At 37.8% G+C, this 13,211-nt stretch overlaps 2 protein-coding genes across 2 annotated transcripts in view; one reads left to right on the top strand and one right to left on the bottom strand.

Annotated features, from left to right (window-relative positions):
* Positions 1-12,854, bottom strand: part of POLK (polymerase (DNA directed) kappa) — a 56,761-nt gene extending 43,907 nt beyond the window's left edge. The window contains exon 1 of the mRNA XM_005858045.2: positions 12,781-12,854. The gene's annotated coding sequence lies outside the window, so the exon portion shown is untranslated. The remainder of the gene's footprint in view (positions 1-12,780) is intronic.
* COL4A3BP (collagen, type IV, alpha 3 (Goodpasture antigen) binding protein) overlaps positions 12,835-13,211 on the top strand; it is a 101,795-nt gene continuing 101,418 nt past the window's right edge. The window contains exons 1-2 of the mRNA XM_005858152.2: positions 12,835-12,932; positions 13,165-13,168. Of these exons, the coding sequence (XP_005858214.1) occupies positions 12,850-12,932; positions 13,165-13,168 (87 nt within the window). The 5' untranslated portion in view covers positions 12,835-12,849. The remainder of the gene's footprint in view (positions 12,933-13,164; positions 13,169-13,211) is intronic.

Below are 13,211 nucleotides of genomic sequence, written 5' to 3'. Positions count from 1 at the left end.
GGGGCGGGAACTGGGAGGAGGGGAGTTATGGGGGGGAAAAAAAGAGGAACAAATGTAACCTGAACAATAAAGATTTAATTTAAAAAATATATATATTTAATAAATTATACAGAAAGAGTTGTACAAAATATTATTTTATTTTCCTATCCTGGAAAAAGGATCCTTTCAATGAATCCCCTCTGACAAACTGCTCCAGTTTTTTTTAAAAAAAGATATATTTTTATTGATTTCAGAGAGTAAGGAAGAGGGAGAGAGAGAGAAATATCAATGATCAGAATCATTGATCAGCTGCCTCCTGCATGCCCCCTACTGGGGATCAAGCCCACAACCCTGTTCCAGTTTTTCTGAGTCCTTATCTTTCTATCATTTCTTGATCCACTGTTGATTTCTTATAGTGCCAAAAGTCTATGGCGGGAGTTTAAAGCACTTTCATAACCTAACCCTTGGCAAATAAAATCTTAAGTAAAACCTCAAACTTTTCCTTAAATCTTTGTTCTAAGAATGCTGTAGAGCTCTCCTATAATTTCTTCATATATGTTTATCACTAATGTAAAAGCATACTAGTAAATACATAGCCTACAGAAAAGGGAAAGGAATGTTTGTGAGCATGGGTTAAAAAAAAACTTGCAAAACACTGAGCTAGAATAACTTATTAAACTATCATCTGTTGCACAATAAATGATTTATGTTAACTAAACAGAACTATTAGCCCATAAAAGGAATAGTCCAGATTTACTGATATTTATTTTTTCCTTAATGAGAGCTAAGTATGCTAACTGCTTATTTTAACCTACAGACTTAATAAAGAGTTCAGTTTCAAGAGGCATTTTGATAGAGTAAATCATTTGTAGCCAGATAGTCCTAGATTTAAATGTAAACTCTGAAGCTTATTTAGCTGTGTCTTTGGGGGCAATTTATGTGATTTCAAGGTCTATGAAATCTTGGTCTCTTGGTCTGTAACACTTTCCAGGATTGTTGAGGATTAAATGTTTAATATGTAAGAGCCCCCTAGCACAGTAAACACACAGTAAGCATGCAACAATTTGGATTCTCTCCTCACATTCATTCTTACTTATTTCTCTAAAATGTAACTAAGACTACAGGCCTGGCTGCAAACATGAGAATAATTGAGAAAAATAGAAAAATCATCATTACTAAATAAGACAAAAGGAAAAAAATCACCCACCACCAACACATACAAAACGTAAGGTGTAACTTTAAGGAAGTCAGAAACAACAAATGACTGGCGCAGCTCCCATGCCTCACAACTCCCATCTCAGATCTTGTGGAACTCAGTAAACCAACAAGAGATTATTCTTCATGGCTTTTAAGGCTTTACCATCGACATGATCCTAAAATTCAAGTCAAGGTACCAAGCAGTTATATTTTAGTTTACTTCAAGTCAATGAATATATTAAGGTAACCAAATCTGACACACACATAAAATTTCAACATTAACAGCTTATGTTGAGTTTGATCTCATAACTCTTAATTGTATGAATGCACCAACATAATGTGTTTGGCATGACTGACTTAAAAATCACATATATTACTATCTAGAATATGTATAGAAATACTTTATATTAATATAGCTTAACAAACATATGCATTTTAATGTAAAAATCAAATTAATATACTTCTAAGAATAGATCGAGTTCTCAGAGTAAAGTTTTAAATTAAATCCTAGAATATACCCCAAGAAAATTTCTAGAAGTCTAGTTTAGAACATGCATTTTTAAAAATTGTAAATCCTTGCCCAACCGGCATGGCTCAGTGGTTGAGCATCGACCCATGAACCAGGAGGTCACGGTTCGATTCCCAGTCAGGGCACATGCCTGGGTTTCAGGCTCGATCCCCAGGGGGGGTGTGCAGGAGGCAAGCGATTGATGATTCTCTCTCATCATTGATCTCTCTCTCTCTCCCTCTAATCAATAAAGATATAGTTTTTAAAAATGTAAATACCTGACAAATGCTTATATTAACAGATTTTTAAAAAATATGTTTTTATTGATTTTAGAGAGGTTTTTCTTCTAGAATCTGTGAAAGAAAATAAGGCAATATTTTTTGCAGAACTTAGTACAACTAAAATACAGATTTCAAGGGAGTAATAATAGGCCACTCAGCCTTTATTTAATAAATGTATGTTGAATGAGTGAATGATGGGCACATTATTATTCAGAAAGGAATAAAATTAATGGTAACACCTCAGTTAAGTATTTTTAAATGTAATAACTATAAAAGCTAACATGAACCTTATTGTGTTTTATGTGCATTTATTCTATTTAATCATCATAAGAGAAGAGGAAACTAAGGTGCAGATTTAGTAGGTACCTTAGATAAAGTCAGAAAAATTTGGGACTGTATTTCAGGTCTGGCTTCAAAGTCATCACACTTAATATAAATATAAAAAGGTAAAATAGAAAATGAGTGAAATCTTACCCAAAACGATGGAACTATAGTTGTTTTGTTGACTGATAATGAAAGTAACATAAAAGTGGAATGAATGGTAATAAAATATCATATGTGGTAGTACTGAAATAAAAGGCACAACTTATGTCTAAATTTAGTTTTAAATGACATCATGATTTTGAAAACTCTCTAGTCTTCAAATGAAAATATGAAACAATGACAAGAAACTAAAATAAAGTTATGAAAATATGATCATTCAGACTTTTCTAAAAACTGTGAACTTTTTACAGAAACATTTATAGGTGAGGGCTTTTTTAGTATCCTGGAATGTGATAAACATGGCACAGAGAAAAATATATCTGGGGATCAACTGCAAATCTGAAGGGCAATTTCTTCAATAATCATAGCATCTAAAACAGTTCATTTCTACTATGCATTGCCTTACCTAATAACAACTAAAAATCAGTAATTCAAAAAGCCCTATATTTCCATCTAAAGCAACACAGACAATAAAAGAGCAGCATTATACATAAAAAGACTTTTTTTCTGAAAATGAGAGCTTCCTAAATCTTGTCTTTGTACAAGTGAAAGTAGCAGCAAAGGTGACTTCTCTTTTACAATACTGTCAGTGGTTTCTTCCTTTCTCATGATACAATAGGAAAAACTAAATAAAAACTTTAAATATAAAATACTTTTCTCTAAAATTAAGCAAAAAATGAAACATGAAAATAAAAAATATTAAATTCCAAAGAAGTTGGTTACTTTGCTAAAAATATGTATGATTAATGATAATTAGCATTTTCTGAAAACTTACTATATGCCAGGCAGGTACTAAATACTTAAGAAGTATTCTCTCATTTATTCCTCATGATTACCCACCAATTTAGATATTATCCCAATAAAGTATATAGTAAAATACATAAGGAAATTGCTCCACTGTTTTCTAACCTCTTGTTCTTTCTGTTAAGACCATTATCTTTCAAATTGTCATTCTCCATAGGTGATAATGCCATTTTTCTCTGACTACTTTCAAGTTTTGCTCTAAATCTTTGTTTTTCAACAGTTTGATCATGATGTGCCTAGGCCAGTGATGGCAAACCTTTTGAGCTCGGCGTGTCAGCATTTTGAAAAACCCTAACTTAACTCTGGTGCCGTGTCACATATAGAAATTTCTTGATATTTGCAACCATAGTAAAACTAAGATTTATATTTTTGATATTTATTTTATATATTTAAATGCCATTTAACAAAGAAAAATCAACCAAAAAAATGAGTTCGCGTGTCACCTCTGACACCCGTGTCATAGGTTCGCCATCACTGGCCTAGGCATATCCTATCCTTCAAAGGATGGAGCTAGACCAGGTTCCTGTATTCTCTGTGAACACTTTACTCCTGCTTCCTTTTCACCAGTCCTTTTAAAGCTTCGAAGGTTTTCTCTGGCCCTGATATGCAGCAGGGCTGCCTTCCTCATTCCCTCCTACCCTCATACTGCATATATTTTAATGTTTTCCTATTTTTCCAAAATAACCCCAGTTAAGGAAGAAAACAAAGGCTTTCCAAGGCTTCAAAAATTCCCAATTCCTTTTTCAAGAATAGGACCTATAAAAAGCTGTTTAAATTATATGCCTCTTTTAATTTCTATGTGCAATATCAAGCACTATACTAATCTTAATCACAAAATAGTTTGGGTTTTCATCCCATAAAAAACTAGCAACAATCCCTAGAAAGCAGCAAGGTCTTTTTGAAGAAGGCCTTTGTCCCTGGAGTTCACCAGTATTTCTTTACTTGCACACATCTTTTCACATATCCGCTTGAGGGCTAAAGTAATTATTACTACATGACAGTCATTGATCCCCCTGATTTCACCTGGTTTCGGATGATTCCCTCAGATGGTGATTTTATAGAGTATGGTTCTACTGTGAAATGCTTGCTATCATGGGATCTTCATGATAGTCATGCTTTCCTTATGTAAAAAAAAAAAAGAAAGGAAAATTCTGTTATTTTAGGTATTTCCAACTAACAAAAATGGCCTATTCAGATGTCCCAATGGGCAAATATTTATTATACCTTATACATGAATTTTTATACATCTACTTTTAAGGCAAAAATTTCACCATATTAAGCAAAGATAAATGAACTAGTAATTAATATATTAAACTGTACTTTGATTTTTAAGGTAAGTACCTTATTTAATCAAATTATTATTTTGGAATGAATTACAATGGCTAACCCTTTTACCTGAGATAGAAGGAAATACAAACTAGTTTAGGTTTGGCTATGAAATAAAATTAAGAAATGTAGTTTATATTAACCCTTGGTGTACCACAAGAATCTATGAAACCCAATTTTAGTTTTTCAGTTTCTTTGAGCAACTTCACTTGTAAGCATTAATGTTTCATATCTTGCTTTTTCTTTATCTTGCAAAATTTCTATATGGATCTATTTTATCATCCTAGGATTTATGTAATCATTACTCATCAATTATTTGTAAGAGTTAAGCTAAAAATAAAATAATAAAATGAAATAATAGAATCACCTAGATGGATGACCTAATAGTAAAAGAAATCATCACTATTTATCATCCTACAGTTTTATTATGTTTTGCCCACAGTATCACATCTTTGAAAGAAAGTATAAGTGAGGTATAGAGACACCATTTTTGCAGGTTTTTGTTTTTTTAGTAGTTTTTGTTAAATATAGTTGAAAGTTCTGAATTTTTCATACCAGCAAAGAGGAGACAATTGACAGAATTTCACATTACTAGACAAATCAGAAGATGAATATAGAGATTAATAGCATTCTACACTATAATGATGAAATTGACCATATAAGCAAATTCTAGACTATGAATTTTCAGATGATTCAAATATATTTTCTGACACTCAAGAATCAATGAGTAAACAATGCATATTTAAGAATAAAAAGCAAGTATGGCATTCCCATCCAATTAGTCATTCAACAGAAAGAACTTCCTCACAGAGTATTTGCAACAACTTGGAACACCCCATTTTGCAACACAGGATGTATGACAGTGTTCCTTCATCCTTTATGTTTGCACTAAAAGTTACTTAAAAGAGTTTGTAAGTAAACAAATGGTTAAGTTATATACGAAGGGAATAGGTGATGTAGAAATGAAAACTTCATTGGACTTATAATTCCAAGTGATGTTTATAAATATAAAAATAAAAATGTTTTGCAATTACAGGGGAAGAAAATGGTTGCCTTCTCTTTAACAAGGTTATGAGATGTCCAAGTTTGCAATGTTATTGCATTTTGACAACCTAAGTGCAAGATAAAGAACCATAAGTAATGATAAGCTAGAGGTACTAAAGATGCATACTAAATCTAGAACCTTTATTTAAAGATGGATAGTTCTAGAATCATGCATAGAAGTTGATGAGCAGCTACCGGCTTTACAAGGATAGTACCTATTTTAGGGGAATATGGAATAAAATTTTGAGTTAGTATACTAAGTTCTGATTTTTTTAAAAAATTGTATTTATTGATTTGAGAAAGAGAGAGAGAGAGAGAGAGAAACATTGGTTTGTTGTTCAACTTATTTATGGATTCATTGGTTGACTCTTTTATGTGCCCTGATCTGGGATCAAACCAGCAACCTTGGCATATGGAAATGATGCTCTAACCAAGTGAGCTACCTGGCGAGGTCAAGTTTCCATTTTTATTACAATTTCTAATAAAGTTGTTGTTCACTATACCTTTGTTACTTCTCAAGATTATGAATAAACTAGAGGCCCAATGCACAAAATTCGTGCAAGAGTATGCCTTCCTTCCCCCAGCTGCCGGCACCAGCTTCCCTCTGGAACCCGGGACCTGGGCTTCCCGCCTCCAGCCACCGGCAGGTACCCAGGACCTGGGCTTCCCTCTGGCCGCCAGCAGGCACCCAGGACCCGGGCTTCCCTCACAGCCCCGGCTTTGTCCGGTCTAATTAGCATATTCCGCTTTTATCATTATAGATTACTCAAAAATATGAAAAATTAAAATGATGATAAATCCCAACCACTATTTTTTCTCATATATATTGAGTTAAATCAAAATATAATTCCTGCCCAAGCTGGAGGCTTAGTTGGTTGGAACATCATCCTGTACACCAAAAGGTTGCGAATTTGATTCCCAGTTGGGGCACATACCTAGGTTGAGGGGTTTGATATCTGGTTGGGGGTGTATGGGAGACAACCAATTAATGTTTCTCTCTCTCTCTCTCCCCCTTCCTCTCTCTCACATCAATAAAAACATATCCTTAGGTGAAAATTAAAAACAGACAAACAAACAAGCAAAAATTCCTTTATCTACATTACATAAAAGAAAAACTGCAACAGGTTCCAAAGATCACTTAAATTATTTACGAGTAATTAGAACATAGATTTGCTAGCACACATATTCCACTGGTTATCATTCATAGAAAAAAACTGTGAATTGGCTACATATTATTGCAACTTAAAAATGTATATGGATGAATTTTCTTTTAGGAAAATTGTCAAACTAAAGAAAAACTATGCAACATACTAAAATATAATCTGGCTCTAACAGATGCTCAAATGTTTTAAAATATCACTGTAGTATAATTTGGGTTTAAGTCTAAAATCAATTTTATATATATTAAAAGTATCTATATATATATAAAAGGCTAATATGCTAAGTGTCCAACCATCCACCCAGCCACTATGATGCATACTGACCACCAGGGGGCAGACACTCAACGCAGGAGCTGCCGTGATGCACACTGGCCATTTACAGAGAGACAGCACCGCGGACCTGGCGTCCACAAAGTAACACTCGGCTTCCCCCAAGTGGGACACAGGCCCCGCCACCACCCTAGAGCAACACACCACCAAATCGCAGCCGATGCTGCTGAGACCCCATGGCGCAAAATGTGGCCCACAGCCCAGCCCAGCCCGGAAACGGTCCCTGTGGGCGCCGGGTAATGACTTCACGTAGCAACACCCAGCTTCCTGTCCCTAATGACTAGCCTCCTTGCAGTTTCTTCAGCCTAGTAACACGTCTTGCTTTGTAGCCAGGTGGAAACATTTTACACTTTAACCAAATGTCTGTGAAGCGTTTTCACGTGCCTCATCTCATTTGATCCTCACAGAAGTCCTGGAGTAGGTAGATAGGAGACTCAGTGGAATCCTATTTTCTTTTCATTAGCCGGAATATAGAGATTTAGAAAGTTTAGAAACTTGACCCAACTGAAAAGAAGTAAGAAATGGTGGAACTTGAAAATGACTTCAGGTTTTCTCACTGCGCAGAATATAGTCAACCACTGCTGCAGTTAAATATTTCACCCTTTGTTTTCCCTGTGTGATCTACAATAATAATCTGCTTCGTGCTGATATTTACTGCTGTGTTGCTAACAATTACTTGAAAGAGAAGTTGGAGTGCTTCACTGGGCTGGGAAAAGTTTAGCTAAATCAGAAAGCAGGTCTAATTAAGCAAATTTATTCTACATATATAAAAGGCTAAGTTGACTTGAGCATGCACAATACATACAAAGCTCTTGCTGGTGCCAATTACACACACATGTTTCGATCTGTCATTGTCGATTGTGAATTTGGTTGACACTTCTATTATAGAGTAAGGGCGAACAGCAATATTAAAATATTTCTTCTAATTAATTTCCTTTCAATGTGTATGAATTCATGCACCGGGCCACTAATATACTATAAGTCTCTGAAGTTTCAAAGTCTAGATGCAACTATTCACTAACTATGGGCAACTTATTTAACTTTTTTGAACTTTTATTTCTTTATATGTAAAATAAGGATAATGTCTATCCTGTAGGATTTTTGTGAAGAGAGAACACTAAATGTAATAAACCTAAAACAACATTTTACATTGGGTAGGTCCTTTTTCCTTACAAAAAGCTATGATGGAATCTGGTTCTTTAGTTTCTCATTAATTTTTACTATGCTAGTGATTTTTCTCTTAGACCTTGTTAATTACAATTCCTACAGCTTCCCTTCAATCATCAACCAACTAAACTTATTCCATTCATCTGTAAATATTTCCTGAATACTTACTATCTTTTAAATCTTTACCCGATCTCTAAAAATAATGCAACTGTTAAAAACATATCAATTTTATACACTTAATTATTGTCTGTATTCGTAGATAGAAAAATGTTACAAAACAATGAATCTATGGAAGATGTGGTGTATATATCTCATATTTACAGCACCCTAATCAGAATCATCAATCATATAGCAGAACTTCATGAGTATGAAGAAGATAAACTGTCTACTCAGAAACTGTATCACCACAGCAACATGTATATTCTATAACAATATTTTTCAGCTTACTTGACTAAGAAGAAGAGGATCTGAAATTATAGTAAAAGTGAAACAATGAAAGGGTTGGGAAGAAAAAGAGGAAGCAAAACACAATTACAAAATTAACTATCATAAGGATTCTACTAATACTTAAAAATACCACACTGCTTTATACAGTATGACTTTAACGTATTAACAAAATAATTTCTCAATTGTAACGGCAAAAGAAGTTAAAAGAGATTCAAAAGCTTGGGGGGAAAAATGAAAAGAAAATGTGTACATACAGAGTGTACACTGATATCACTGTTCATCTACCATAGATGTATACTCTGTGGATTTTTTACCGTTAGAGTGAAATTATGAAAACACTTAGTCCTGACAAGTTTTTACCCCACAAAACCAAATATATATATGTGTGTGTGTGTATGTATGTGTGTATATATGTATATATATATGTGTGTGTATATATATATATATATATATATATGATAATGAAATACAATTTCAATTTTATTCAACAGTGAAAAACAATATTTCTGCTTGGAACATACCTAGCTTGGCTCTCTTCTATACAATAGGAAAAGGAATAAAAGGGTAGCTTATACCTCTTTGAAATTCCTTTTCTGAAATCATTGTCTTATTGCTGAATGTTAGAACTTTCTGTGGGATATAACATATTTTTAAGTAACTATATGCAGTGCATTATGATATCATCTGTCCTTGGAGAGTTAAAAGGTAAAAATCAACACACAAGGGAGTCTAAGATATATAAGATATGCAGAGTTATCTTATGGATCAAGTAACATAGTAAGACTTGGAAGTAGGAGCATAATCCTATATAATAAAAGCCCAGCAACCATAATGGCAGAATGACCAGAACGACCGCTCGACCAGTCACTATGAGGTGCACTGACAACCTCTCAGTTCCTTTCCCCGACCAGCAGGCTCCAATCGCTGATGGCAAATGGGGAATTGGGGTGGGTGGCGGCAGGGGGGGCGGGACTGGCGAGCGGGCGGGACGGCCAACCTCTTGGTCCCTCCTCCTGGCCCGGAGGCTCCAATAGCCGATGGCGAACAGGGAACCGGGATGGGTGGTGGCGAGATGGCTCTGATCGCAGGCTAGGCCTAGGGACCACAATTGCGCACGATTTCGTACGCCCGGCCTCTAGTACAATAATAATAATTGAAGTAATTAAAGAGTCTCTCAATCCAAATGGAGGGTTGGTGATTAGGAACAGAACAAAGAAGAAGCAAGCAAGCAATATGGCCATGCCTACTTAAATATCCATCTCCATAAAATGGATAACCTAACTTAATGCTGCTAACCATTTAGAATCATAATAATACCCCTTGGAGGATAATAAAAATATGAGGCTGAGATGTAAGAAATCAAGTCTGAATTCGAGGCCAGGAGATAAATACAAATCACAGGGCCTGAAAAAATGGTGAGAAGATTGGAGGTGCTTAGAATGCTGGGGTGGGAAACAGGATTGAAGTCACAATTATTAATAGGCATAACATAAGCTTCTCTTCTCTATCCCTGTGAGCCAAGTAAAACAGGATGTAAGGCATGTTACAAAAGTTCCATTATAGCTTATTATTCTCCCAGCTTCTACTTCTCACCTGCTCCCTCAACTATTCCCATCATTGCCGCCAACAACTGCTATGGTAGAGGAGGAATAGAGGAAGAGGGAAAACAGTAACAGACAATAGTAATACACAACACATATAAACAATAGTAATGTAGGGAAAGGGGAGAAATGAGGAGAGAGAAAATTGCACAGTTCCCTCTTACCTGTTTAATTTAAAATGCAATTTGTACAATAGTATAGATAGACACACACACACTCTCTCTCTCTCTCTCCACATATATGTGTATATTTTGAAAATCATAAATAGTGCTCTCAGGGGAAAAAATGAGGAAACAGTTAAAAAGGAAAAGCAAGAACCATATTTCATTGCTTCAGAGACATATTTTTTCACTTAAAAAAAAATCCTCACCTAAGGATATGTTTTCATTGATTTGAGAGAGAGAAAGAGAGAGAGAGAGAACATGAGGGGGGGGTTCCCCTCAGCCCAGCCTGCACCCTCTCCAATCTGGGACCCCTTGGGGGATTACCGGGCTGGCAGGGGAGGGCAGTTGGGGGTGACTGGGCCAGCAGGGGAGGGTAGTTGGGGGCGATTGGGCTGGCAGGGGAGTGGTTAGGGAGTGATCAAGCTGGTAGGCAGAAGCAGTTAGGGGCAATCAGGCAGGCAGGCGAGTGGTTGGGAGCCAGCAGTCCCGGATTGTGAGTGCGATGTCCAACTGTTGGTTTAGGCCCAATCCCACAGGAGCCCTCGCAGCCCCAGCTTCATCTGGAAGGTCATCAGGATGGTCGTTCTACTGTTCAGTCTAATTAGCATATTAGCTCTTTATTATATAGGATACTAGAGGCCCAGTGTATGACATTCGTGCATTGGGGGTCCCTCAGCCCAGCCTACACCCTCTCGAAGTCCGGGAGCCCTCGAGGGATGTCCGACTGATGGCTTAGGCCCGCTCCTGCCAGCTCAGGGCTTCTGGCTGAGTGGCGCACCCCCTGTGGGAGTGCACTGACCACCAGGGGGCAGCTCCTGCATTGAGTGTCTGCCCCCTGGTGGTCAGTGTGCATCATAGCAACTGGTCATTCTGCCGGTCGGTCGATTTGCAATATTACCCTTTTATCATATAGCATTATTTTTTATAAAATTAGTGTTTTCAGTTTCAACTTGGGATAGCCTCTCCTGCTCTATTTCTAGCATCAGAAACAAATAAATATTCCCCTTCATTCCTCTACCTGCTGATCAGTAAAACTACAAACATTACCAATTCCAGCACCTCTGGTGTTTTTTTGTTTGTTTTTTTGGGTTTTGTTTGTTTGTTTGTTTGTTTTTGGCTTCTGTGTCTTGACAGGAGGAGTAGAGGGCCAGGATGCAGGCTTTGGAATTGATGCTTAGTGGAGATAAAAGCGGAGGTGGAAGATAGGGAGATAGAAGAGGAATTGAAGAACTCTAGTGGGATGGGAATGAGAATTGGAATCAGGATATTTGGGCTCAAACTGCAACTATGCTCTTTACTAGCTGTATGACCTTCGGAAGGTTATTTAACTTCTCTGTGGTTCAGTTTCTTCATGTGAAATATCAGACATAGAAATAGAATAGAAATAATAAATTCTACATTGGGATTAAATAGGACAGCATAACTAAATGATGTTCAAATCATTAGGTGAAATTAGGAACACAGTTACTCCAACGTATTTATCTATAGTATACATTACTTACACAATTCTTCTTTTTATATAGGTATTCTGAAGCAAAGAAAAGGGTATCGTCTTGGAAATAATATAGATCTGTATTTAAATCCTAACTCTGCCACTTAGACGCTATATGACACGGGTCATTCTTACAATAAAGTTTCTATACCAACCTTTTCTATCTTTCAGAGAGCGGTAGGTCGGCAAGAGATGGTTAACCTGAGTCTCAGGGAGATACTCATTTGCAACTAAAGAAAAACTCCAGGCGATTACCTCACATTCTTATTTTACTTTAAAAACTCTTAAAACGTGATTTATTCTCTGACACCCTCAAAATTACTCTCCACAAAGTAAAACTCTTGGAAATCTAACAACGTGAAGTGTTTGCTCTGGTGAGAAGGAACTGAAACATTTTCCTTCGAAGGCGGGAAACGTCAAGTGTGAAGTCTAATTTCTAAAGAGCGAGAAGAAAGGCTTTCAAAATTTGCAGAGGTAGTTTGGCGGAAAGAAACCCCCTTGCCACTGGAGATGGCAAACCCCTGGCCCTGGGTGAAGGCGGAAGAGTCCCGCACACTTGCCCGGGCAAGCGGCAAAATGCTCCCCGGCTTTCGGGAAGCCGCCATGGAAGGCAGGCCCGGCATCCTCAGCGGAGAGTTCTCTCTCGTCCGCCCCCCGAGCCCGGCGGATTCGTCATAAACACGCTCGGCAGAGAGAGAAGCGCGGCGGAGGGAACCGGCCACGCAATTATCCCACGAAGCCCATCCAGGGCCTGACCGTCCCCAGGACAACAAGCCTGACCGACGCGAAACACTCACCAGTGGACTCAGGATCGCGACTACAACTCCCAGGAGGCCACGCGGCTGTCGGAGCTGGTCTTTCCCAGAATGCAGTACAGCGGCGTCCCCATCCCTCCCCCTTCCTCCGCTCCGCCTCCTTCTCCCCCTGGCGTCACGCGGGAGGGCCGGAGGTAGGGTGCTGGAGGGACCCCAAGCCCACGACGTGCAGCGTCAGACGTTGGGAGGGGGCAGGGGCGGGGAGCTGGGGGAGAATGGGAGGACGAAGAGGAGGGAAGAGGGAGGGGAGGGTAAATAGTGGGCCAGGCAGGAAGATGGCGGCGGGAGCGGAGGTGTGAGTGGACCCGGGTGTATACAGCTGGATTTTCTCTTCCCTCTTCCTCCCCTTTTTCTTCTCCTTTTGAGATTGGCATCGACGGGGCCGAGTCCGGGTGGCGGCGCCGGTCGCAGCG

Source organism: Myotis brandtii, unplaced genomic scaffold (assembly GCF_000412655.1).
Source record: "Myotis brandtii unplaced genomic scaffold, ASM41265v1 scaffold115, whole genome shotgun sequence".
NCBI classification, from domain to species: domain Eukaryota; kingdom Metazoa; phylum Chordata; class Mammalia; order Chiroptera; family Vespertilionidae; genus Myotis; species Myotis brandtii.
The sequence above is the reverse complement of the archived record's forward strand: the minus strand, read 5'-3'. Positions and strand labels throughout refer to the sequence as shown.